The sequence below is a fragment of the Physcomitrium patens genome, chromosome 21 (genome assembly GCF_059467195.1).
Source record: "Physcomitrium patens ecotype Gransden chromosome 21, ASM5946719v1, whole genome shotgun sequence".
NCBI classification, from domain to species: Eukaryota; Viridiplantae; Streptophyta; class Bryopsida; order Funariales; family Funariaceae; genus Physcomitrium; species Physcomitrium patens.
In genome coordinates this window covers 7,982,800-8,010,021 of record NC_143430.1, presented here as the reverse complement: position 1 = coordinate 8,010,021, position 27,222 = coordinate 7,982,800, and the positions used below count along the sequence as shown (strand labels likewise).

Here is a 27,222-nt window from a genome sequence, read left to right as displayed (position 1 = left end):
TATTATGGAAATCAATGAAACAAACTATAATTGTAACTTCATCCAACCATGCAAAAATTATTGCCTTATATGAAGCATCTCAAGAATGTATTTGGTTGTAATCAATTGATAAATTCATTCAAATAATCTATGGATTTTCATATGATGACTTTCCAACTATCTCTCATGAAGACAATAGTGCTTGTATTATACAAATACAAGTTGGTTTCATTAAAGGTGACAAGACAAAGCATATTGATCTAAAGTATTTTAGTTATACCCATGACTTGATTACTGATCAAGCACTTATAATTAAGAAAATTGAATTTACAAATAACCTTGCTGATCTCTTCACCAAAGCTCTCCCATTGTGAAACCATCGTCGACTTATTTATTGCATTGATATGCAGTGACTTACTTTTCTTAAATAAGAAAGTTAATGAATTCTTTAAATAATTAAAGAAAATGATGTTGTATTTTTTTTCCTTCATATATGATTTTACTCTTGAATATAATAAGATTTTCCTAGATAAGGTTTTAATGAAGCAACAATTGTTCATCTTGCAAGATTACAAAAAAGTATAGATCATAATTCTATATAAATTTTATATTATGTTAATATTATGATGAATGAGGAGGAGTGTTGAGAGCATTAAATGTAACCAGTGCTCTCCATAATATTTATTGTAGTCTATAGTAAATACTATAGCTATAATATTTAGAATGTAGTGGAGAAGAACTGTTTATCTTCTCCCCTTCTCCTCTTGTATATGAAACACAACCAAATCAAAAGACTTTTGTGAGAAGCTCTTTCTCTCCGTAGACACTCTCTTGTGTGTGTGTGTATTACTTACTACTATTCTTGTGTCTTTCTAAACATTCTCAATAAATTCAAAGCTTTATTCGATCAGACCTTTTTGAAAGAGTGCCTTAAGAATGAAGAGTACACTGAACACATTTAATGGAAGCTACAGTGTTGTAGAAAAAAGTGGTTACATGTGTCAAAACAAACTCACATAATAATAATAATTATTATAATAAACACTAAAAGAGAAAAGTGTGAATTCACATTTGACATGTATTAGTTTTAGTTTCCATGTTTGAATTGTCAAACTTCGAGATGATTGGATACACAATTTTTGAAATTTATCATTTGTGACAGTTTTAGTAATTGATCATTCTCAAACTCTTTATGGATAAGGAGCAAGAGTAAGGCAAAATTGGATCCTTCTCGAGGGAAACAGAAAATTAACATCATAGTATCAATAAACAAACAAATATAAATAAATATATATATATATATATATGAAGGCTCTACCGCAGGGAAGCGAGCTCCGATTGTAGAGTCCGTCTCACATATCAACCAATTATAATGTTGCACTCTCCGCCTTGTGATATTAGTTCCGGAAATGAATGCAGTGTCGTATCAAGTAAGCATTCATGCTTGCTGGTTATTGCTGTACATTAGTTCCCATCTCCGCAGGCTACTGTTATCTTCTGTCTATGTCTGCTAGAACATCTTAAATCAGTTCATATCGTATTTAACGTTTTGCTCCTCTTCTGGTTGTGAATGGTTTGGCAACTCTTTTTTGAGAACCCTCAATTGACTCATTTCAATGGACTTCTTCAGGACGTTGTTGAATTGGGATAGCTGTAATTAACGAAATTAAATCAAGTGAATGTGTACGAGCATAGCGTGATGAAAGATCACGCAGAAGTGTGGAGACTGCTTCAGAATTATCCCAACCTGCCCTTGTTTGCAGAAGTGCTTTCAGAATACATGCTGAAATGGGACAAACAGCACAATAATTTCAGTGCAAGATTGCTTAGGTGTTTTTTGAAGATCCAGGTTTGTGTTGGTTATGCAATCCTCTCGCTTAGATGACCAAGTAGCAGGGTACTGCTGGGTCTCTCAAGTGGGGGCTCTGCTTAAATTTATAGGAGCACCAGCACTCAAAACTACCCTGGTGCTCCCTGGTACAGTGTCGGAAGATCTGCGACGACAGAGGGGGCTCAGAAATTGAGCAAAAGTGCCGCTCTGGGCCCCAGTTCAAATTATATATATAGAAAAAAAACAATAAATAGATAGGATATCAAGTTGAAGGGCATTTTTGCAAGTAGATTTGATATTATCAAGAATACTTGGGTATTCTTGATATTTCGGCAAAATTCAAGGGCATGTACGATGTATATATATATATATATATATATCAATATGTAGATTGTATATTAAATCTATAGATTTATCTAGATGCCACATGGTTATAAAAATTTCTCTTAGAATTTTTATATTTTTAAATAGCAGCAATAGAAGCAACTTACAACTTAGAAGATTACAGATTTTATTTGTTTTTGTATGAATATTGTTACTATAGTACCATTTATTTAATTATTATGTTTTTCTTTTTTCTTCTTCATATTTTTATAATGAGATTTTGAAATAATTAGACTCAAGTCAAAATTAGTACAAATAAAGAATGTTATAATACAAATGCAAGAGCAAATAAGAGAATTGATGTTTGCTATGCATGCATTATATGTGTAATTTTTGCCAATACTAGGATTGACTTGTCAAAAACAATATAGAGATGGTAGGAGCTTCTTTTTTAATTGTATTTTTTTAAGTGACTTGTAAAAACACAATTGCATCTACTAAGGAGCCAAAAGTCACTCTTTTAAAAAATTTTGATGATACTAGATTCAAGTTTTGAGAATTTACTAACCAAGTACAACTTTTCATTAAACATTGTCTTCTTTATTATGAATTGCAATCATCTCAAGTGAGGATTATTTGAATCTTATTTAATAAGTAAATCCTATTTTTATTCTATAAAAAGACCAATAAAGCATCAAAACTAATTATTCAAGTTATAAAAATTAAGTTTTACAATGAAATAATTGGTCTATATCTTTATAAATATTACAATTTAAACAACCATCAATTGAAGTTAGTCAAAATAATAGATTTTTTTTTATCAATTAATGTTTTTATACACAAAATCATAATATAATAGATTTATTTATTAACTTGCTTAATCTTCAAAAATAATATCAAATAATTGATTTTGTTATCAAATTTGACAATTGATTTTTTAAGTTTCAACTAAAATATTGCATCATAAAATTTTAGTAATTTGATGATTTTTTTAAAGTACTTCTAAAAATCAAGATAGATAATTAAACATAAAAGATGTATATATTAATGTATACTACACAAATTATCTTGCTAAATTATTGTACAAATTATCTTTTAAAGATCTTGTATTATTTTCTATATTTTGTTTCATATATTAAGATCCAAATAATATAAAATTTCTACATTTTCTTCATTAGATTTTAGAATATTTGGTTTTTTTTCTTCATATAAATTTTTCAAGTATCATACAAGATTGTTGATGCAAAATTTAATCTTATAAATGACTAAATTTTATTTACTAGAGATATTATCTCAGAAGATTTATTGATAGAAGTAATTGATAATAGAAATAAAAATATATTAGTACGTACTATTATAAAGTTTTAAAGTTACCTTTTTTATTTTAGATTCATTGTAATTAAATCCTTTAGATAAGGTAGATATCATGTAGCATTTTTTTTTTGATTAATTTTAAAAAATTCAAAATAAAAATTATGTATTGTATCTAAAACATTCAAATCTTTGTTTGTGGAAAAAAATTAATTTAAACAAGCAAAAATGAAAGAAAAAAACTTTTAGTCATATATGAAAGAATTATTCTTTGCTCAAATAATAGTTATAGTATAATTTTTAAAATAGTAATAATAATAAAGATATATTAAAAAAATTATTAATCTCTTATTTAATAATTATTTTTATAATTATACAATTAACCATTAAGAGATAAATCAGTATCTTAAATAAAATGTTAAAAAAGATACAAATAGTAGATTTTTTCCTTTGATTTTTATTTTTTATGTTAAATAAAACCAAGACTAATTATGAGATTCAAAAATGAGTTCCAAAATTATTAATTTCAAAATCTATCTAAGGATTTTAATAATACTTCAATATATACATTTATGCAAATACTTTATATCATTAAATGTATGATATTTTTTTACTTTTACCTAATTTTAAAAACTTTAAACCTATATTTTAAAGAATTTTTAAAATATATATTGATATTAAATCATTATAATATCTTAAATTATCAAAATTCTATAATTTTTATTTGATATAAAATCTATTTATAATAAAAATAACTATAATATTTTTTAGTAATATTTATTAATATAATAGAATTTTATATTATAAAATATTATAATAATTATTTATTAAGGTCTTAGAAGGTATTCTTGAAGATTTTAAAAATAGATACTTATCAAGGGCATCATCATGAAGAATCAAAGAATCAATACATTCTAATATCACTTGAAAAGAATAACTATTCACTCAAAAATGATATAATTTTACTACTAAAATGGCTATTGCGAATGACAAGAAGATTAGAGACTTTTGAAATAAGACTAAAAATAAGAAAGATATTTACAAGAGTGAAGAAGGCTTCACCTTTGTCTCTATATATACTATCTAACTAAGAGCCATTTGGTGAAATTCTATAGGACTTCAAACATGTATCCAAGCTTCAAGACATGTCTAACTTATAAGACAAGTTTTTTACATGTGTTTCATATGGCCAACTTATACCACAAGCCAGTAATATGTGCAATATATGGCCAACTTATTGGCAAAGTTTTCAACCTAACAATCAACTACAAACACATCTAAAGCCAAATCCATGTCAATTAAGCTTCTAAAAAGCTTTATCACAAGATATTATTAAATCTATATATATTTATCTTCTATCTAGTACTTTTTATTTAGATAATTATAAATTTTGATGATTTTATTTCTTCTTTTAGAAACAAGTTCTATAAGGAGCAAGAATCTTATATTCAAAAAATTTAAGATATAAAAAATTATATTTGCTACATATTTTGAATTTATTTCTCTTTGAAGGTAATTATTAGGTTTTCTTTTTCATTGTCATATACCAAGGTGAGAAGATGATTCTAATACTTAATTATTTTTGAAGTTTTTTTTAACTTCTTATATATAAAATATTTGAAATATCATAATGAGTAGTTTCTATTTTCAATAATTTCATCATATATTGAGAATATCTCCAAAGGTTGTGATATCAAATACATTGTTGTATTATGTGTCTTCTTATTTGGAAATGCACTAAGCATGTGGTTGTGGAAGGTGAAGTTGTATCTTGCAATTATCTAAGAAATAATAATAGGATTTAAACATTAAAAATGAAGTAATTTGAATTTTAATGCAAAAGGATTTAAAACCAATGTAAAGTGCTCAAAAACACTCTTCTCAATTATCTCAAGCAAATAAAAATCCTAATAGTCTTATTATTTGTCATTTTTTGCAACTTCCAATTTTCTCTCTAAATCCCAATCCTAGGCAATGAGCTTCAACTAGTTATAATTCATGATCTAATTATCTAGTTGATATAAAATTTTACATATTAGTGAAACAATACATCTTCTATATGCTCAAAAATTTTAAACCAATCCAATTGTCAAATTATGAGAAATATGCAAAAGAATTGTGCTAGTATCTCTCAGCCACCAACTTAAAGGTTGATGATGAAGTTCAAGCAACAATTTTTCCATCTCCAACTATTAATTTCAAATCCAAATTATTATATAGCTTGATATATTAATATATTAAAACTAAGCTAACTTTTTTTTAGTTCAATAAATAGATCTTCAAATATTATAAAAATCCTACTCAATGCCAAAATGCCAACTTCTGATACATCTTTGCTCTAATTACTGAATATCTTCCAATTGTACTGTTAGAATAATATAAAAGTTTACAAAAAATTAGCACATCTATTCAATTATATAGTGACAAAATTTTAATGATAGATGTCATATGCCTTTCACAAACCAATCAATAGAATTAATCCTAATTTTATTGAATAAACTCAAAACCACTAATACAAACCTTGATTTTGCACAAAAATTGCAAATTCATTTCAAACTTATGAAAAAAAGCTTTAAAACTTTGAAATAAAATTAAAGCTTGCTCTCCGACTCAATCCTTCAATCTCCAAAAAAATTTCTACTTTGTCTTAAGTAGTCGTTTTAGTAGCTTAAGATCTGATTTTGATGTTGATCTATAAAGAGTTGTCCCTTGGGTATCATTCCAAACTTTCCTAGAATTTTTTTAGCTCAACCTTATCCTTAACTTCATCTTAGAATTGAGTATAGTAAATATTTATCTAATCTATTTTATTTTTATCAATTTATAGCCTTTCTAAGGCACTAAAAGAATTTTTTTTACAACTTAGAAGGAAAATTTGTTAACCAAATTTTAATCTATTAGCTAGTAAAACAAGATAATAAACTAAGAGGCTTTTATAAAAGCCTTGTTTAAATTTCTAAAATTATTATTAAACAAGATAATAAAGTAATAATCATAATATCATTTTTGTTCACATTTTCTCCATATAGTCATGCTACAATGTGACAATATTGTATTTCACTATGTATTTGTAAAAAAACATGTTCTTAAAGATTATTATTTCTATTATGTCATCTTGAAGGTTGTGTTGATTATAACATTTTTTCTGATAATTTAACAAATATAAGTTGTAGAATTAAATCTATTTTTTGTTGATTCTCTATCTCTTTAGCACCAAAAATATATAGAAATTATAAACAAAGATAAGCAATAAAACTCAATTTCTATCAAACTATGTTTTTTTTATAGGAATAATCAATTAATTCTTCATCTTAATTTTGATGGAAGTCATTGATAAAAAGCATCAACCTTCTTTTGTGCATTTTCAAGATTCTTGAATGGCTATTATGTGCATTCTTTAACATTATATTTATGCTATTGTATAAGATATTTTAACATATTTTGGTGCCGCCTTGAGTTTAAGACTTCTTTGACTTCAAACTCCTACTTATTGTCTACTTCTATAAGAAGATGTGATATTTGTCTTCTTCCCAATATATCTACTCTCTTGTATGGTTCAAGAAGAGAGACATAGAATATATGATGGATTTTTATAGATTCTATTAGATATAGTTGATATGTAATTAGATTGATCTATTTATAAATTGAAAATAATCTAAGTCTATAATAATTCAATTTGTTACAAGTGCGACTAGTCTTGATATTACAACAAAATAACCATATCTTGTTACCAATATGAAATTCATGTTGTTTTTTGTAATTTATATTTGCATTGATCCTTTGTCATTCTTGAACTTCTTTTAATTGTGCTTTTATTATTGTATGTAATTATAATAAATAATTTGCCAATTTTTTTGCTATTAAATTATTAACTATCAAGAAGTCAAAAGTATCAAGTTGTTGATGATAACCATAATTTTCATAAAAAGATTTTTGCTAAATAGAAGAATGTATTATATTATTATAAAAAAAAAACTTTGTCAATTATAAGAAAGTTATCCAATCATTTCGATGGTAATTAATGGTAGATCTCAAATATTGTTTTAAAGCTTAATTTATTTGTTTGGTTTTTCTTTTAGTTTGAAAATAAAAAACCATTTTTAACATATTTTTTTTATCTTGAACAAATATCACATAATTGTGAAAATTTTTCAACTACCTTCTATATTTGAAGCCACTAAAAATATTTAGATATTAGGTCCAAAGTCTTGTTGTATCTTAAATTTACTAAAATTAAAAAGTTTTGACAAACTTAAAAATTATGTAATTATACTTTATCTTTTAGAAAATATAAGCAAACCTCAAAATAAAATAAATTATTCTTAAATTTAAATCTAAAAATTTCATGAGATTAAAAAAGAATTATTCTTAATATCATAAATAAGAAGATTGGATGACATACTTGATTGAACTTGCTCAAAAAATGTTAAATCAATAATCAAAGTTGATTTCATTGCTCAAAGATGAAATTGCTTTAGCTTCAAAAAAAATCATTTGTTGTTGATATAAAGTTGCATTTTTTTTCTTTTGATATAATATAAAAATATTTAAAAAAAATCATCTAAAAAACCTTTTTATTTTTATAGATGCATCTAGGGTCCAAATTGTATGCCATGTAGGTTTCAATATATAAATATATATATTTTTTTTTTTTTTTGACATGAGCACAAATTTACTTGTTCTAATAAATAAAAATTTGGTTCTTCTAAACTTATAACTTATTACTTGGTTAGAAATATTATTAGATATAATATAAAAATTCAATAATATAAGAAATCTAACTTATTTTTCTTTTTATAATAGATCCAAAATAATTAAATTAGGAAGAATTCTAATAGTATTAAATATTATTAAAATATTATGACCTTTTGTTGTTATATATATATATATATATATATATATAGAGAGAGAGAGAGAGAGAGAGAGAGAGAGAGAGAAATGATTTTATAAATAACATCTTTAAAAGACAAAAGTTGACCATCTATGACCACTTCATATATTGATTGAGTTTTTTTTATAAATTATATTTTTTTAATTCTTAAAAAATACCTTATGTAAAAAAAAACATTAATTCTTTAATCTAATATAATAGAAACTTCATAATTTTTAGATGATAAAAAAATATCTATTATAAAGCAAGAAAAGGGTTTTAAAGAAAAAAAAAAAACCTTTACAAGATGTAATACAAAAAGACAAATTTATTTTCTAACACATTATCTTCTTTAACAACTATGCTCTTCATTTTATAGTTTTATCATTTTTTAGGAAAATATTGAGTATTATATTTAGATTCTCTACAAAATAAATATAACCTTTTTTAATGGCTTTGAGTTTTTTTTAAAGCATATTGTGTTAATTTGCATATTCTCTAATTTTAAATATATTTGTTGAAAAGACATAAGTATAAACCATTTAAAAAGTTGATGTGGTGTACTTTTATGATTTTAAGTTTAGAATTCAAAAAGTTGATAATCACATCTTACGGCAAATTCAATTGTTTGACTTAATGTTTGAAAATCAAGTAATTTCAATAAGAGTGAAAAAAACCTCACTCTTGCCTCCATATATATTATCTAATTAAAGAGGTATGTGCCAATAACATATAAGTCACATAACATATATCCAACTTATAAGACACATGTCTAACTTGTAGGATAGGTTTTTGACACATGTGCTATATAGGCAATTTTTAATATAAGTAGCCAATATGTGTGACATGTAATCAATTTGTTGGCCAAGTTTTCAACCTATTAATTACCTAAAAATATATATATAAAGTCAATCCACATTTACAAATTTTCTTAAAAGTCTTTTAATATGATATTAATAACTTATATTTATTTCTATATAATTCCATTTATTTCTACTTATATAAGTAAATATATTAGTAATTATAAATTTTTATAATATTATAATGATCTTTTATTTTTAATATGATTAATTTTTTCCCAAAATGCATCTAAATTACAAAGTCTTATGACTTAAATAATCTTGTGAATAAAATAACCTAAATAATTTATTCCATATATTTTTTAAAGTTAAGAGAGAAGTGATGTGAGAGACTTAATTCAATAGAAGATAATTTGTAATAATAATAAATATATTTGTACTTTTATGTAATAATGATTTATTTCCAACACCTATGGCTAGAGTATGAGTGATTGTACTACTTAAAGACAATGGTGGAAAGATATGGCTAATATTTCAATCTTATTTACTATTTTGAGTATTTTTTAGATTTAAATTAAATATCAAGTTTTCTCTATAAACTTGAAAATAGCTTTCATCAAACTTTGTATTATTTCTCAAATTAAAAACACAAAGTATTTGAGTACATTAAGTAATGTTACTTTGATGCTCTTATTTCAACACCAAAAAAAAAAAAAGTACAATGTTTTTGTCCATAGTCACACTTTTGAAGTCATCATTGGTGTTGCATTGATCTGAAGGTTTAAAAATGAAACTATTCAATCTATTACATATGTCTCATGACCATTTCCCACTATCAAACATGATTATACCAAAATAGAAAAAAAAATGACTGCTCATGATGTGTGTGTATATATATATATATATATATATGAACTTGGCTACTTATATTGATCATAAATTCCTAATATGTTTGATGAATAAATGCCAAGTATGCCGTAGTATGACATAATGAATTATTAGTATCAAATTTATTAAATTTTACTTTTTGCAGAACTATACAATTGGGCAACCAGGCAGGAACACAAGCGAGTGAGCGAGCAAAAGATGCTCTACACTGTTTAAATGAATCTGTACATGAAGAAGGCACGGGTTCGCCCTCTACTCAATCTTTCATTATCTGCCCGAATTGAGAATGAAGCGGGCAGCAGCAAGGATTGAGCCTGCTGCCCGACATCATCCTTCGAATGAACAGAATTTTCTACGAAGCATTCGTTAACGAAACCATCGAAAGGATGAATGACATCTTTTTGGACTCACACTTCGACAATCTTTTGGAATTTCGAACGAAGCTGCAGGATGTCGGTGGTGCGACGAAGTCATTGGGACTTCTATTCAGCGGCACTGACAATTGACGAATGTGCTGTCTTCCCATGAATTTGGTTGTACCAGTTTTGACAGGATCTTCACTGATGGTCTCGATTGGCGATTTCGTTCGAAATTGCATTGGGTTGGTTTTTGCGGTGTACGCTTGTCACATTGTGTTGCTCTGTTCATGTGATCTCAGGTTTTAGTGAGTAATTCCATAGGGCGAACGGCAAGATGGGGATGTGAGGTTGGGAGTGTGCAATTTCATGTGGAGATGAGAATTCGTGAGATGTTAGGTATATTTTGTTTTGTGTCAGGGTTGGTAGTATCTGAGAAACGCTCTCACAGGGCAGAAGTTTTTTTTAGGGTTTGGAAGCAATTGGGAGCTTGAGACGTCATGATATGAATACACCACGGAATGTTTGGCTGCCGGGGGCTGGTGTGTGGGCATGCTTACCGCCGTCTTCAGATGTCACCGACTCTGTTGAACGCGATTCTTCGTCGCCTCTGAAGGCCAATGGGAATTCTTCACAATGCTGTGATTGGAGGGTTCACGGAAATCACAGGCGGAAGCGAAGAAGAACTTCAAGCTCGCCTGCTTCACGCTCTCGGAAAGATACTGGTCTTGATTTAGGGTATTCAGTTTCACGTGGGAAGGAGAACAACCTTGTTTGTATGAACGCCGAAGTTGAGGAATCAGGTCCAGTGTTCAGGGACGAGAGTATTATAAGTAGAATACGAAATGGCGATCAAGGTGCATCAACTTCTTCTCAGGAAGTGATGTGCCCGATTTGCCTGGCTAATATCGAAGAATCTACAGAAGCTGTCCTGCAATGGTGCATGCACAGATTTTGTACCCATTGTATAGAGGAGTGGAGTCGAGTTCGTCGAGTGTGTCCCTTGTGCAAAGCAGAATATCGTGGCTGGTATTACAGCGTCCAATCAAATAACGAATTTCTGGAGAGGATCTTACCGCCTGTTCCAGAGTCGAATACTCAGCTTTCTCAAGGAGATGTGCCTGCTAGGCAAGCATTTTCGAGATTTCATCTATGGAGAGACCCCAGATTGATGTAAGTACACCCATTTAGCACATATAGGTTGTGATGAAGTTGAGGTGGGTTACATGTGATTGGCTAATCTCAGAATTTGTGTCACTCGTTACAAGGAAGAGTCCACCTAAGTTCATGGTATTTATAGGCCTCTTTTTCTTTTTCTTTTTTTTTTAAATTTTAAAACAACAATTGGTGCAGTATGTCAGTATGTGATGCCTTGGGTTTTTCTCCATCATTAATCTATGGAACTACCTGCGTTCCAACTTCCGAAGCTAATTCTGCTGGAAGTTGTGTAGTTTTCAGCTTTCGAATTCACTGTGTTACCCTATCATACATCTCAAGATTGCTTGGTCTCAAGGCTAGAATAGGCTGATTATGTATTAACTTCTAAATAAAAATACAGAATAAGTGTTGAGTGTGACTTTTGTTGTAATTGATTGTAACTAAATGAACGATTATATCTCTAGACGCCAGGAGAGCGGTAGAAGGCGGAGGCCACTTCATCTTGGACGTCAGGGCGTAGCACCGGATGGAGCTGCATCACGATCGGGATCATTTCCGACGCAGCGCTCTTTTGGTCTTCCTAGACAACATCAAAGTGCTGAAGCGATGAGGCATTTTGAGGAGCAAGCTGCAGCGAAGGTGTTGCGATGGCGACGAAGGTTCGTCAACCCTGGACATAATGCATTCGACGCACTTCTGAAATCCTTGAGGCAGTTTTCAGCAGTTTAGAATGGTATCTGTGTCTGCTACAATAATTTCATTGCTAAATCCTGAGGAGTATTTTTTTCTCTATAGACTTTGACTTCTTGTACTTGTTCTTAACTTCTATGTTTTTATTTTTGGTTGGCTACTGACTTCGGCTGGTTATGGTTGTGTGCAGCATTTACGACAAGAATTTGAAAGCTCGTCCTTTCGAAGTCGGAAAACGATTAATGAGCACCAAGGTTGATTGCTTGGTCTCCCATACGCATGCCTTCGCTATCATTACAGATGTCTAGAGCAAAATAATTCTTGCACACTTGTACGTCTTTTATGTTTATGTCGCTGGTTGATTGTATTTAGAATGTAGGACCTTGGGCGACGCAACTGAATCTCAAGAGGTCTGGATTACTCTAATCTCTTTGTGATTAACGATGTAGATTTTGGGGTGAGCTAACATAAATCTAGTAAATCTGGACGATGGGTCTAAATCCTGCCAATTTCTCTATTTCAGGATGCTAAAGAAAGAGCTGAACGGAGGTTGGAGCCCTGGATACGTCGTGAATTGCAAGCTGTGGTGCCGAATTCCGATCATGATTTCTTAGTTCGTTTGATTTTAGGCATATGGTTTGCATCGAATAGTGAGGCTTCTCACACATCTCAAAAACAAGGGAGATTAGGCGGACAATATGCGACTAGCAGCAGACATGCGGCAGATTCAATTGAAGTCGAGGCTTTTGAAGCGAATGCTATTAAAGAGCTGAAGCGATTTCTAGATGATAAGGCTGAATTGTTTTGGCATGAGTTGCGGTAAGCCTTTCCCCGAATGAAACATATTTGTGGTAACTTTTGCAGTACCACATTTATCATATACTATTATCTATTCTACTTTGCTGCTTTTGCATGTGTTGAATAACATTATTTATAGAAGTATGACTGGAACCATTAATTCTTCTTATATCCTCAACTTTGCTGGAAAAGCCAATTTGTTTCTCATGGATTTTTTGGAACAGTTCTTTTGCAGAAAGTCCCTTTACAATGCAAGCGTACGATACAGTCGTCGTCTATACTAGGCATGATGATGGGAGGCGTGCTAACTACAGGCCAGATAGAAGATTGTAATACCAAGACAGCACACGAAATTCAAGACGGAGATTTGACCTTTTTGGGTTCAAGGTTGATGTTGAGACCTGTTGACTTAAGGATGAGCTGCCTTATTGAGAATAGTTAGTTAAGTCTCAGAGGTGGAGGAGGTAATTTTTTTAGTTGCGGAGAAGGTAAATACATCTCATCATCCTGGCAGTGATCCACATCAAAGGTCACAGGCTTGAGTAAACAGAGACTCAAGGGCATTGAAACAAAAGAAACGATCACACACCAATCTTCCAATTGCCTAAATTGTTGGCAGTTGTCCAACTGCAAGTGGTCAAGCATTATTCAGTTTTGGCTGAAGGCGTCAAGGTTCTAGTCGGATTGAGGATTGAAATAGACGCCTCCTGACAACTCAAGGTAACATCCACCTATAACTCTCATTGAATCAATGGACTGGGATTTTGAGTTCTTTTGTGCGAAACCATTGCAGTTAGTTTTCTTAGAAGTCTGTGTCACTAAGATGTAACGTACAAGCTGAAACACGATATTCCGTCTTGTTGATATGATCGAAGGCTAGACCACATTGGTTTACATGGAGAATATTTGTATGTCTGCTATGCTATTGTACAGCAATGCAATCAAGGAGATTTACATACTTCGATACTAAAATACAAATAAAACAATGATAGAATTTAGAAGACATGATATAAAGTGTAATGTCATTGGTTGGAATAGTGTACTTACCTCGCCTAGAGACGATTCCAAAATTCGTGACGTAACCAAAAATGTAAGAGATTCACAGAGGTACAGGTCGAAGTTAAAATTCAACACTACGGGCTTCAACAGCAGTAAGATTTGTAGGAAACCATTAAGCAGAATGGATAGCAGTTGATAAACATGTCAGGACAGTAAAACTCACACAATAGTTGTTGGACTGGTCTGCACATAGTAAACAGTGTCCAGTACTGTTGCACTCAGACTTGGTTAGGAACCCAACAAAAAACGAATTACTAGTAAGTAAACCTCTCTTACAAAGCATGATCATTACTTCAGAGCCAACATCCAGTAACATTGTCAAGGGCGTGGAGCAGAGGGTGTTCGATTGAAGTGTATGAGCATGCTCAAAATGTGGACGTGGGATTCTTATTTGGCTTCTCTTTCGAGAACCGGATATTGTACTACGCATAAAACGAGGATGCTGGACCAACGTACAATCAAAAAAACAGCAGGACGCTGACTCCGCTCAATTGATTTTTACATGTAAATTAAATATACTTGTAATGGAGATATTACTAAAATTTGAAAGAACACTGAGTCCAATGTTCTTTCTGAACCATCCCACAAACTAGAATCAAGTTCACTCCGCGTTTAAATTCCAGCTTTCATTTTTATTTATTTATTTATTTATTTATTTATTTTTACTGCTTCGAGCGAAACCACAACGCTGTTCACTCTGCAAGTATGCAAGCTGTTGTGGGATTCAGCGTCCAACAACTGCAATTTGATTGCCGATCGAAATTAGAAATTTACTCTAATGATTGTGGTAATCCTAAAGATCATTTTACGGAATTTCTGTTCATGCCATCATTCAAACGTACCACTAGTACATACTTTTCTGTGGATTGAAAGAAAACGTCCAGGCTGTTGATGGGATTGACACAGAAATCTGATTTTATCCAAGTGCAATTCAGATTAGCACTCAACCGGGAGTACTAGTGACCTTGTTGAAATAAGCCAATTTCAACGAAACAATTATATCTAGCCGCTGATTCCTCCCAATTGCAGGTTACAAGATATCGATTCCGCCCAAGTGCGGCACATACAGCAAATGGTAGCAAATTGCTGACTACGGCATTCCAGTATATGCTCTTTACAGTTTCTCAAAATGCAGAACCGTCAAAATCTCAGTCCTCAATCATCGACTATTTTCAGAAATCCCTTGCAGACAAACAACAACCAAATGCTGATGCATGAGGCCTTGCAAAGACTTCGACGAAGCACCGACAAGGCGAGAGAACACGAGAATATAATTGAATTGGACAAGTAAATTGAAGCATTAGATAGTGATTCCATTGTTTTCGATGTCAGACATAATTCGGTGCTTAAAATTTTCATCATCACAACTTGTCAACCTGCTGAGAACTTCCAAAACCCTATCTGCATCTCGGTTTTGTCGGTACCAGAAAGCTGACACTTCCAGAATATGCGCTGCAGATCTGGAATAACGACCATAATTGCAGCGCGGAGTGGTGCAGACAAAAGAAGGAAAAGGACGTTCAGCTCGGCGATAATAGCAGGAAGAGTTGCCCCATTGCTAGCGATCAGTTTTCGTCCATTCTGACACATTCGTCTGGATGTGACTCTCGAGACACCTCTGTAAAGCAATATTGAACGATTACATATCTGACGAAGATGACCTTCGTCCAAGGCGGCGCTGACGGAGAAAAATAGTTCGAGAAGCTTTGTTGCCTCTCACATTTGGAGAGCGTTAAGATAGATCGGTATACCGAGGATAAGACTTCTGAAGTCGGAGATTCGATGCGGCGGATAGAGATGGCGATTTTGGGGACGACGAATTCGGTGTTGATGGTGTTCTGTGCGTGCGTGGCGATTGTCGCAGTTGGAGCGAGTGTCCGGAAAGCAGAACAAAGAGTGACTGAGCTTGGAATTGGGGTCAAATTTAAGCCGGAGGTATGCGAGCTGAAGGCGCACAAGGGCGATCTTGTGAGTGTGCACTACATCGGGAGGCTCTCCGACGGGACACAGTTCGAAAATAGTTATGATAGAAGGCAACCGCTAGATTTCAAGCTAGGGACGGGGTCGGTCATCAAGGGATGGGACCAGGGCATTCTCGGCATGTGTGTCGGGGAGAAGCGGAAGCTCAAGATTCCAGCCAAGCTCGCCTACGGCGCTCAAGGTGCTCCGCCCAACATTCCTGGTGGTGCAGCTCTGATCTTTGAGACGGAGCTCGTTGCTGTTAACGGGAGGAGTGGTCTAGGCCCTGATGACGTCGTGGAGTCCCTACTTGGTATGACTTCTGAGGATTTGGAATCCGTTCTGGACAGTTAGATTTGCTATGAGTTGTGCCCTGGATCCGTTTTTGCAAGTTGGTTGAGTGTGGGATCTTGCAACCGCCTGCAGCAACTTCTGTGATTCCTTTGGTGGCATTTAGGAAGCGGATATGACCAGCGTTTTGAGGTTTAGGGTATCATTCTGAAAGCAGTCAAGAATTTTAGTTGGGTCTCATCATTTACCTTTCCGATTTCAACCTTACAGTGTACAGATTAGTATGAGTTGATGTCTGCGAGAGGGTTTGTCAACCTTACAGCTAAAATCGGTCTAGTGAGCAGTTGATATTCTGTAGTGATGTTCTTTGGCAACTTTACCTATCAATCTACATTTGAGAGCTGCAGAATTGACGCTCCTTTTCCAACTGCTCAATTGAGCACAATTTATAAGGTTCCTTAGGATCATTTTATGTTTTTTAGGTCGTTTATTTGTAGTTTTCAGAAAGAAGGATTTGCAGTTGCAGCAGGAGCAATTCATGTTCAAGTGGCTTTTATTTCATTATCTTGGATGAGGAATTGTGGGGAGCCTTGTGACTTGTAACATGTTGCAACTTATAGTTCTTTGCTTGAGAAGGCTCATAATAAATTTCTTCTTTAGAGCTTTAATCAGCTGCAATCCAAACTGCAATACAAGAGCCCGGGCCTTCGGGATTCAGATTCGCAAACTGCATACATATTGAATTCTTGTTTTGCAGAACTAGGGCGATTAAGTAGATTTTGGATAGACAGTTAAAACTTTCACCTACACGCCTTTTTTTTGGTACGGAGCCGGCTGCACACACCATAATGTTGTACCGAGCGGAAGAGAGCGCTTTAGTTACAGTTGTAGGAAGATACTATGTTAGTGCAATTAGCACAATCGTAACAGCTCAGAATTTTTTGCTGACAGAATAGTTTGCAGAAAAATAGCGACTCGCCATGTAGATTCTCTAGCACTACAGATGTCCTACAGTAGCACTACAGTAATTTCAGTACTTCGCCACGTACGGTAAAGTGTAACCCCATTGTATCAAAATTTTGGCATACAAGGCTTAGTGATCAATGAAAATATTCGATTGTACTACAATAGTAAACAGATTCTAGATTATATATCCAGAATAATATAGCTAAGTCTTACAAATCTGGTTCTCTCAAGACGACCCTAAGGTCCTTCTCGCAGTTCAGAAGTACGAGAGAAAGCAGTGTCAGGGAAAACATAATTGACTACTTTTGATCAGGACATTAACCCAGACACTAAGACCATAGTACCAGGGTACCCTTGACATACTACTTAAGTGAGGGCATGCACTTCACCAGAATATCAACAGCTTGGTCAATTTCTTGCTTGGAGATGATTAGGGGAGGTGCTAGGCGGACAACGTCACCCTTACCAGCGGTGAGAATGAGAAGTTTTTCCTTGAGGGCAGAAGCAACTAACGGGGAGGCAGGAACATCAAGCTGAATGCCGACGAGGAGGCCCTCACCTCGTACTTCCTTCACATGGGAATTCTTGCCTAGCCTCTCGTTCAGTTGCGACTTGAGATACGCACCCTTCTCAGCTACACTCTCCAAGAAGCCAGGAGCCTGAACACAATAGGGGATCCAGCAAACACTTTTTCAGAATCATGCAGTAAAATAAGCCAGGCAATAAATACCAAAAGGGAAAACTAGATTAAAGTGTTTCACTGGAGGGAAAACATCGTTTACCAACACGCTTTCACCAAAATGTATACATTGTTTTACAGATCACAATGTCAAGGATTATATTATGTTCAACCTTAAATCGCTCTAAGCAGGGTGATAACAACAAGATGGAATATCAGAGAAAGCAATAGTGAGGGTCAAAGACTTGGATTTAGTACCTGAATGCGGTCTAACACAGCAAGTGCAGCATGGCACACGAGAGGACCTCCAGCAAATGTGCTACCGTGATCACCAGCTGCTATGCTTGAAGCTACCCTATCTGTTACAAGTACAGCTCCAATGGGTAGGCCACCAGCCAAAGGCTTTGCTAGCGTCATGATATCAGGCCTCACGTCATAAGTTTCATGAGCCCAAAGGCGGCCGGTACGACCCAACCCACATTGTATCTAATATGCATCGGACCAAGGATTGGTTAAATACTCTCAAGAGAAACAAATACAGTGTGCCCACTTCCATGAGATAAGCACTGAAGCTAGCTAACATACAATTATCACAGATACTAACATCGACAAATGTTAATTAAGCGAAATTCTGCATGCACCTCGTCAAAAACAAGAAGGGTCCCAGTTTCGTCGCAAAGTTCACGAAGCCCCCTGAGGAAGGAAGCAGTGGCGGGGCATATTCCTCCTTCGCCCTGCAAAGGCTCGACAAATACAGCTGCTGTCTTACCAGCAACTATTTCTCTAGTTGCTTCCAAGTCTCCAAAGTTCACAAAACTAGCACCTGCAGTACAATTAAGGTTTAGATCTAGCGACCAGGACTTCTAGACCTGAGTCAAATCCAAGCAGGTTTTCTACTTCCACGTCGACTATGCATATTCTGTACAGAATTTTAATAGATTAATGCTTGTCAACACACACTCGTCACAAGTCACTGCATATGCAGGGTAGAAGAAATAACAACTGCCTCAAAGCCAAGTATATAGGAATAAAGAAGCATAAGGAAGGGACCAGGACACGTACCCGGCACTAGGGGTTCAAAAGGTGTCCTATATTGTATTTTACTTGTAAGTGAAAGGGCTCCAAGAGTCCGGCCATGAAAACCATTAGTGAAGGCTACAAGTTCTGTGGCTCCCTGTGCCGTATCCCCGTTACTCTTTGCCAAAGCATAATGATACTTCCGTGCGAATTTGATTGCAGCTTCATTAGCTTCGGTGCCAGAGTTGACCATAAATACCCGGTCGGCAAAAGATGATCTCACAAGTCGTTCAGCTAGTTTCACCTGGGCATGAGCTTTTCAACTGTCAAACCCTCTAAGCATCGACTAACTCTAAAAATAATGTTAATTTCACTACTGTTTCTGTTCCACCACGTACTATGTATAGTTCCACATCGAGCTCGAGACTCGAATGAATGATCCCAATCACCTAACCTCATTCTGAAATCATACTCAACAAGCCTAGTAACATGAAGCTGCTTGTGCTGTTTACCTGAGGTACGGTATGGAAAAGATTGCTAACGTGAGCGAGTTTCCCTGCCTGTTCAGTAACCGCTTTAACCCAGGTCGGATCTCCATGTCCAAGAGCATTCACAGCAATCCCTGCTGTCATATCTAAATACTCGTTGCCTTCGACGTCATACAGTTTACAACCTTTCCCACTAACGAATACCACAGGAGACCTAGCATATGTTTGAACAAAATACTGAGACTCTGCTCCAATGATTTCCTGCCAAGCACATTGTCGATGTCAACAGAAAATTCAGAAAAAATAGAAGCAAGGTTTGTATCCACACAAAGGGTCTCAAATAGATACCAGTTTTTACCATAACGCTATGCGGCAAGGGACAGGCATTTATCGATCTCTGAATATGAGTGGCTTATTGTTTTGGACTTCTGTCCTAGGTCTGCTGATTCTTCCTTCTTAACAGTGACAAAGTCTTGCGGTTTTGCTAGGTGGTCATCTGCGGTGAGGATTACAACGTGAAGATTTCTTATAGTCTCTACAGCATTCACAAATGTTTGAATGGGGAATTGCAGTTGGATACTTGGGAGATGTCATTGGCAACGTTCACTTCCGGCTCACTCTCGGTAAATACAGCCTGGAACACCACACTCTTCCTCTTTGCCCTCTTCAGGACATCCGCACCAGGCCTCACTTTCGTGAGCTGCACACCAGCCAAGCCCGACTCCACAGCCGCCATTTTCACCCTCCGTGCACTTGCGTCTCTAGCCTTCACCACTTGGAGCGCGGCAACGCAACCAAAGGTCAGATTGCTTGCTTGATTGTGAGCAGCCATGTTGAACTGGAATGGGGCTTCGGTTCAAAGAAGCTTGATTCTGCCTCGTCTACCCTCACCTTCCAATTCCACTCTTCCTGCCGCCACTTTAAACTCTCCGGTTCACTCTACTTCCTACTTCAAATCATGTTCTAACCGACCTCCAAGCCTCAGGTCGCTCCACACCTCGCTCTAACAGTCAACGAACACCTGAAGCTACGAAACTCAATGCAGTCCATAACCCTAGCAGCTCTCTAACCCATTCATAATAAACTGTCCTCCTGCACGGGATGGATGATGTCCCATGAATGGAATTCTGTTCATCTACTTTGGAGGTGGGTGCGGACGGGCTGCCCACCGCTGCCCGGGAGACCCTTACGAGAAATTGGGGCCTGGCTCCAGCTAGACTGCCAACTAGGACATATACAATTGTAGCCCAATCGTGACCCTCCACGTGGTCTTGCTTCCAAGATAATGTCTACACCTGTCGCCCTCTTCTTTCTAGGGTACTATTGGCTGCCGAGTCCCCGACGTCGTTGGCCCTCCTATGTGTGTTTCTATTTTAAAAAGAAATATAGAATAGATAAAAACTAAAGAAAAAGTAAAACATAAACTTTCTTTTTTCTTTTTTCCTGTATTGATTCATTTAGAATTAATTACATTCTGAAACCTTCAATAGTTATAACAGAATTTTAGGTTGTCTTCTGTTCCAGTTCTTTCCCCAAAAATAATGGTTTTAAAATAACATGCTTAAAGTGAGTATTATTTTTGAGTACAAATTATTTTAAAACCATTATATTTTAGTGACAAGTATATGTGAGTGTAAATTTCACTCCTCAACCCCAATTACAAGATGGCCTCAATTAAAAGTTTCTTGTAATTGGTAGTATGAAGGGAAGTAAGCAATTAACAAGAACAAAAGATGAACAACCACAAAACAATTGAAATGAATGACATGAAGCAAGTACACAATCAAAAACTAAGTCACAATCTGTTCACTGTGTTTTCACCTAGAAAAAAGTAAAAAGTAAAAAGTAAAAAGTAAAATTCTAGATATGTAATTATATTATCTTTCCAATGACGTAAGAAACATGTAAATCCGAATTACTATGAGTAAGTTATGAAGTTTTAAAAAATAGGAAGTAAATAATTAAAAAGTGAAGTGAATATATTTTACCTCAAGGAAAACTTGCTTATAGATCAAGGGTTCGAACCTCACTAAGGCTCACATGTAGTGTATATCGGTTGCCTAAAGAGGCCTTGAGGCCTTAGTCTTACCTTCCTACCTACATCCAAGGTGCTACAACCCATATAGGACTTGTGCACCTCCCTTCTTACAAGGACTATACTAGTTGCTGGTCCTCCTGTTTTCTACTAGTAGAATTAATATTTTTGCATTTTTGACTTCACCATGGTGTTCAAAAACACCCAATTAGCATATAAACATTGTGTGGCCTTCAAAACTTGCTCCATTTCTTCATAATGGCTCTCCAAGTGGTAAAACTCAATTTTACCAAGGTCTTGAAAATTACCTTAAAAATTCATAGAAAATTCTAAATAAATTCTAAATAAATTCTAAAAATTCCTATAATATTTTTATAATTCTAATATCTATTTAAAGATATAATTACCTATATTGGTTATTTTTTATAGTGACAAAAATCAATTTGAATCTACTAAAAATTCTAAATAAATTCTAAAAATTCCTATAATGTTTCTATAATTCTAATAGTAATTTAAGGATATAATTTCCTATATTAATGATTTTTTATAGTAATAGAATCAATTTAAATCTATTATAAATTCTACTTTCTATATAAATAACTAAAAAGACATGAGGTTCTTTCTTATGTTTCTTTTAACTACTAACTAATATTTATAGTTTTTGTATAAGTAATACATATAGATATAAGATGAATATAAATATTGATTTTAGTAACTAATATTTATTCTTCAATAATAAATAAAAATACTAAACCAACTAAAATAATTACCTCCAAGACTTATTTAGACTCCATTTCTACTCCACTAATACTATTCTTCTTTCTTTAACATCTTCTAAGCACATCTTTACCTAATAATTGTAATTTTGGCACTCTACATGCATTCTTTTGTCCTAAAACAACTAGTGAGTCAATCTGATGACTCATAGTGTATACATTATTTGGGAAGCAAAAATTAATGGTTTTAAAATAACATGTTTATTATGAATATTATTTTGTGTACAAATTCTATTTGAATTGTATGTTTTATATAATATTTTTTGAAACCCCTTCATGCTGTTAAATGGTACTTTGTCAAACTAACTATACATATGGATATATAGTTAAATAATGTAAGTTAATTTTTCATGTTGTGACATATATTTCATCTATTTTTGTTATAATCATCTATTTTGGTTGTATTTATTGTAGATATTTATTATTATTCTTATTTAAAATATTATAAAAAAATATTATATATTGTGGTAAAAATAATCTATATTATTTTATATTAAAAAAGAATAATATTTTAGCAAGAATAATAAAATATAATAATCCCTAAATTTATTAGCAATAAAAGATAGAATCAAGAATAAAACAAAATATATAAATTTTTCTCAATTATAATAGTTTTTGGTTAAAAAAATAAATTTCAATCTTTTATTGCTATTAACAAAGTTGATAACAACAGCAACAATAGGTCAATTTATGTGTAAGTTTAAAGAGTTGATCTTTAATATTTATATATGTACATAATACATATATATTTATTATATATATATATATGTACATAATTTATTTATGAAGATAGATTTGAAGTCAAATACAAGTTAATAGCATGAGCATAATAGAATCATTTTTATGGTAATAATTCATAAATTTTGAATCTAAGTATATTTAGTATATATATATATATATATATATATATTGATATAGTAGAAAAATTAGGTACATATAAATAAAATTGTAATTATAGTGATATACATACATACATACATACATATAGCTATATCTAACCAAAAATAATCTATTAAAAAACTAAAAGAAATACATTCATAACAAAAGAGCACTAAAATGGCTTTTTCAAAATACAAAGGGCTGAAAGAAGTTAAACTACATTTAAAGTATAAGAAATGCATTGACAAGATTAAAGCATAAATTCTAAAATCAATAAATGTTAGCTAACAAAAAAAACCATGTAAAAAGTTACTAAAGACCATAAGTTTGAGAATTTTGTACCAAAATTATAAATACTTCTATATTGGCTTTTTAGATCTATCAAAACTTCTAACATAAGTTTATAATTCTATGTGAATTATCCAAGGTCACCTAAATTTCTACTTTTTATTTAAAAAAATTCTATTATATTTCTATATAAAGATATTTTTATATAATTTTTATTTATATGTATCTACATATTTTTAATTTTTAATTAAATATTTAATTTTAAAAAAACTTATAAAAAAGCAATCTACTTATGTATTGTTAAAGAAGAAGAAAAAAAAGAAATAATATAGTTATATAATAAAAATAAACTATAATGGCTATTTTTAAATAAAAAAAATAAAAGATTTATAAATTTTAATTTAAATACAAGAAAGACATTTAAGAGATTAAAGATGGATTAAATCTTACTTCCTTATAAATACTACATGATACAAAAAATGCCATATAAAAACTTCTAAAGGATTGTAAGGCCATAAGACATGGCATCCAAATTGGAGGTCATTTTTCTAATGATTTTTTATGAAAAAAGAAACTTCTAAAAAAAGTCATAAAATCAATTGGAATATCCAAAAAATCTATAGATCTAATTTTCATATAAAAAAATTTATTAATATTTTTTAAAAAAGATATTATTTTCTTAATAAGTGTATAATTTTTATTATTAATTTTATATTCATTGAAATAATATAATTATTTTATATAATTCTTCTTTTTTATTTAAAGATAATTTAATATAAATAAATAAATAAATAAATAAATATTGATAAAATATATGATCTATCAAAATAATATTTGTTACAAATTCTAATCCATGACTATGTAAAGATAGTTTATAAGTTTTTTAAACCATTCATAACATCTCATATATGTATAAAAGGGTAAATTTTTTTATTTTTTTATTGTTGAAGTTTTTAAAGTTACTTTAAATAATACATTTGATATTTCATTAACTATAATGCCTACTTCGAATTATATCACCAATCATTAAAATTTTCTTCTAAGATTATGGTTCTATAAGTGTTATATTTCACCATCTAATATAATAAGATATACATTATTGTTGATCCAAGAAAGCACAAAGTTTCTTCCTATAGAGATCTCTAGTGTTTATTTATGTCTTAGTTAGTTTCTATTCTCTCCTTTGCACTTGTTTATACTAAATTATCACTTAAATCCCTCACTTGTACTTAATTTGATGTGCTTCATTTTGAACTTGTATAACTCAATGTAAAATCAATAGAATGATTTGAAACCTTTTGTAGTAGATTACATATCTTATCTCTTCTTAATTTTCTAATTTTGAAATCAATTTATAACTTAAATCATTTTTAATAATCAAATCTTTTAAATTAACTTTCTAGTCGAAAATCTATTGTTACAATCTCACACCTAGTTATTCTTTTGTACATATCTCCCAAATCAAATGTCATAATATCTTAAAAATTTGTGATTTTATTTTTGACTTGCCAATATAATTATAATAAAACTCTCATAACTATAATTCTTATAGACACTCAGTCATGATCCCTCAAAATTACTATCCTTGACTTGTAAACTTGTTGGACCTTCTTTGCTTCAATACTTTGTTTCTCTTTGACTACATTATGTTTTGCCTTCAAATATTATTCAAAAGTGGATATATTTATTCTAAATAATTTTTTAAAAGCTTATTCTAATCAAAAATTTCAATTAGTCACAATTAATTCTAATCTAAGAATTAAAATCTATTCTTTTTATTAACTAAAATAAAAGATATAATACCAATGTCTTTTGTGCATCTTCTCACTCTCTTCAATTGCTTTGAAATTTCAAAAATATATCCTAGATATCTCTAAGGTGTCTCTAAAATGATAATCCACTACATGCAGTCTATTTTATCCTTATCTTAGTCCTCACTACCAATCTTTCAAGTTATCAATTTAATAGCCAGTCCTCTACTAACAAACAAACAAGTATATGAATTAAAAAAATATCATACTAATATTAATCCAATTATATACTTAAAATAGTCACAATATGTATGAATGCCTATCATTGAACTATTAAATAATCTACATCATAACAATATAGCTCTTATTTAAATAATATATATAGAAATAAGAATGGAGCCTTTTTAACTCTTATCAATGTCTTTTTTAAAATTTTTAGTCTTATTTCAAGAGTCTTAAGTCTTATTGTCTTTGATAATAGCCATTTTAGTCTATATATTATTCCATCTTTGAATAATTATCTAATCTTTATAAGTGATACAAGTATATATTGATTATTTGATTATTTTTTATTCATACCCTCAATAATTTGACAAGAATAATAATTTTTTATTTTTTCTTTGTTTTATAAGTAAATAGATAACTCTAATTCTTATATTGTATTTTAAAGGTTATAAACTATCTTCTTTTAAAATAATATATATATTTAATATTGATTTTTTTTAAAAAAAATAAATAAACCATCCTACTTTGTATAAAATTTTATTTGATATTAGAGGTTACAAATTATCCTCTTTTAATTTGACTTATAGATTTATTAAAGTTATTTACTATAGATATGTAAAAAAAATTATAGATGCTATATTTTGCAAAAGTGAAAATAAATTTGTAACTATTGCAGTTCTTCACAAGCCTATTAATACTTATAGAATAGAAATCTCATGCATTATCAATGTCAATAATAGAATTACTATTTATATATTTATAGAAGAAGTTAATAATAAAATTTAAAGTTCAAGCCAAAAAGTTGTGTAATTGAGAGAAGTAAATAAATTAAGTTCACAATTAATTTCAAGAAGTCTTGCTACTACAAGGATAAGTATGTCAAAGGATTTTGATGTAATAAGATCAAAATTTTAAAGATTTTCATAAAAAATCAAGCTCTATCTAAAAATAAATCATCTCTAATACTTTGGTGGATTTACTCAAGTTGGATTCATAAGACCATTCTTATTTGGAAGTACTCCCTCTTAGTTTGTATCTTTGATGAAAAATAATTCACAATTCTTTTATCATCTTTATTCATTCTTGAAAGTGTTTTTGACCACATTTGAAAGTAATCAAGAAAATAAAGTAGAGACCAAATTCCTATCTTTACAACATTGATCATGTTATATTAATATATATATTATCAAATTATAAAATCTTATTTATAACTTGTATTAGAATGACAAAAAAATTATCAAAATTTTTTGATATGGATTGAAAGATAATGCAAAAGACTCATTATTGTCAATGTCAAAAACAAAATCATTGAAAGAATGTATTATCTAAGTCATTGCATGGAATAATAGACTTTTTGAAAGATATGAGGAACAAAGATTGATTGAAAGGTAAAAGTCAACTTATGGAAATAATTCCTAAGTTTTCAAAAACTTATTTATCAAGATTGAAATCAATAAAAATTAATATGATATGTTTTAAATTTCTTAGCAAGCTAAAAAAGACTTGACATTGTCAAGAAGATTTGTGCTTATATTCCAGAGAACCTAAGTATAATTCTCAATATTATCCAAAGAAACAACACAATTACAAAATAAAGAGCGTGGTTACTAAAGAGGATAATAGAAAGAAAAATAAGTTTCTTTAGTTATAATAGAGATTGTTTAGCTGTAATCTTGTGTAGTACTTAATAAAATTCATATTTTTTCTTTAAATTCCTTACTTTTTTTTATAATAGATATTTTTTGAAGACCAAAAATTTATAAAGTCTTTGTCTTATGAGATTCAGAAGCCTCAATTTTTTTTT

The 27,222-nt window shown here is 31.4% G+C and overlaps 3 protein-coding genes across 3 annotated transcripts; 2 read left to right on the top strand and 1 right to left on the bottom strand.

The window, feature by feature from the left end:
- Nucleotides 1-10,436: 10,436 nt before the first annotated feature.
- Nucleotides 10,437-13,871, top strand: LOC112273998 (uncharacterized). Its single transcript, XM_090245909.1, has 6 exons — nucleotides 10,437-10,604; nucleotides 10,829-11,532; nucleotides 11,982-12,176; nucleotides 12,398-12,461; nucleotides 12,731-13,026; nucleotides 13,230-13,871. The coding sequence occupies exons 2-6, from the start codon at nucleotides 10,865-10,867 to the stop codon at nucleotides 13,336-13,338; spliced, it is 1,332 nt and encodes a 443-aa protein (XP_090102035.1). The 5' UTR covers nucleotides 10,437-10,604; nucleotides 10,829-10,864; the 3' UTR covers nucleotides 13,339-13,871.
- Nucleotides 13,872-15,646: 1,775 nt separating this feature from the next.
- Nucleotides 15,647-16,759, top strand: LOC112273999 (FK506-binding protein 2). The gene has a single exon (XM_024503126.3). It carries the CDS (start codon nucleotides 15,847-15,849, stop codon nucleotides 16,375-16,377), a length of 531 nt encoding a protein of 176 aa, XP_024358894.1. The 5' UTR covers nucleotides 15,647-15,846; the 3' UTR covers nucleotides 16,378-16,759.
- Nucleotides 16,760-17,360: 601 nt separating this feature from the next.
- Nucleotides 17,361-20,498, bottom strand: LOC112273997 (acetylornithine aminotransferase, mitochondrial). The gene is made up of 6 exons (XM_024503123.3): nucleotides 20,045-20,498; nucleotides 19,489-19,725; nucleotides 19,022-19,280; nucleotides 18,601-18,782; nucleotides 18,218-18,445; nucleotides 17,361-17,939 (listed from the first exon to the last, which is right to left on the bottom strand). The coding sequence occupies exons 1-6, from the start codon at nucleotides 20,294-20,296 to the stop codon at nucleotides 17,643-17,645; spliced, it is 1,455 nt and encodes a 484-aa protein (XP_024358891.1). The 5' UTR covers nucleotides 20,297-20,498; the 3' UTR covers nucleotides 17,361-17,642.
- Between the last annotated feature and the right edge of the window lie 6,724 nt (nucleotides 20,499-27,222).

What these genes read in the sequence shown, in the direction of transcription:
- LOC112273998 (XM_090245909.1), top strand. Translation starts at nt 10,865, where the DNA reads ATGAATACACCACGGAATGTTTGGCTGCCGGGGGCTGGTGTGTGGGCA. An exon ending in GTGTTGCGATGGCGACGAAG is followed by an intron (nt 12,177 to 12,397) that starts GTTCGTCAACCC and finishes GGTTGTGTGCAG; the next exon opens with CATTTACGACAAGAATTTGA. An exon ending in AACGATTAATGAGCACCAAG is followed by an intron (nt 12,462 to 12,730) that starts GTTGATTGCTTG and finishes TCTCTATTTCAG; the next exon opens with GATGCTAAAGAAAGAGCTGA.
- LOC112273999 (XM_024503126.3), top strand. Translation starts at nt 15,847, where the DNA reads ATGCGGCGGATAGAGATGGCGATTTTGGGGACGACGAATTCGGTGTTG.
- LOC112273997 (XM_024503123.3), bottom strand. Translation starts at nt 20,296, where the DNA reads ATGGCTGCTCACAATCAAGCAAGCAATCTGACCTTTGGTTGCGTTGCC. An exon ending in CCCTTCTTGTTTTTGACGAG is followed by an intron (nt 18,446 to 18,600) that starts GTGCATGCAGAA and finishes GATGCATATTAG; the next exon opens with ATACAATGTGGGTTGGGTCG. An exon ending in CTGTGTTAGACCGCATTCAG is followed by an intron (nt 17,940 to 18,217) that starts GTACTAAATCCA and finishes TATTGTGTTCAG; the next exon opens with GCTCCTGGCTTCTTGGAGAG.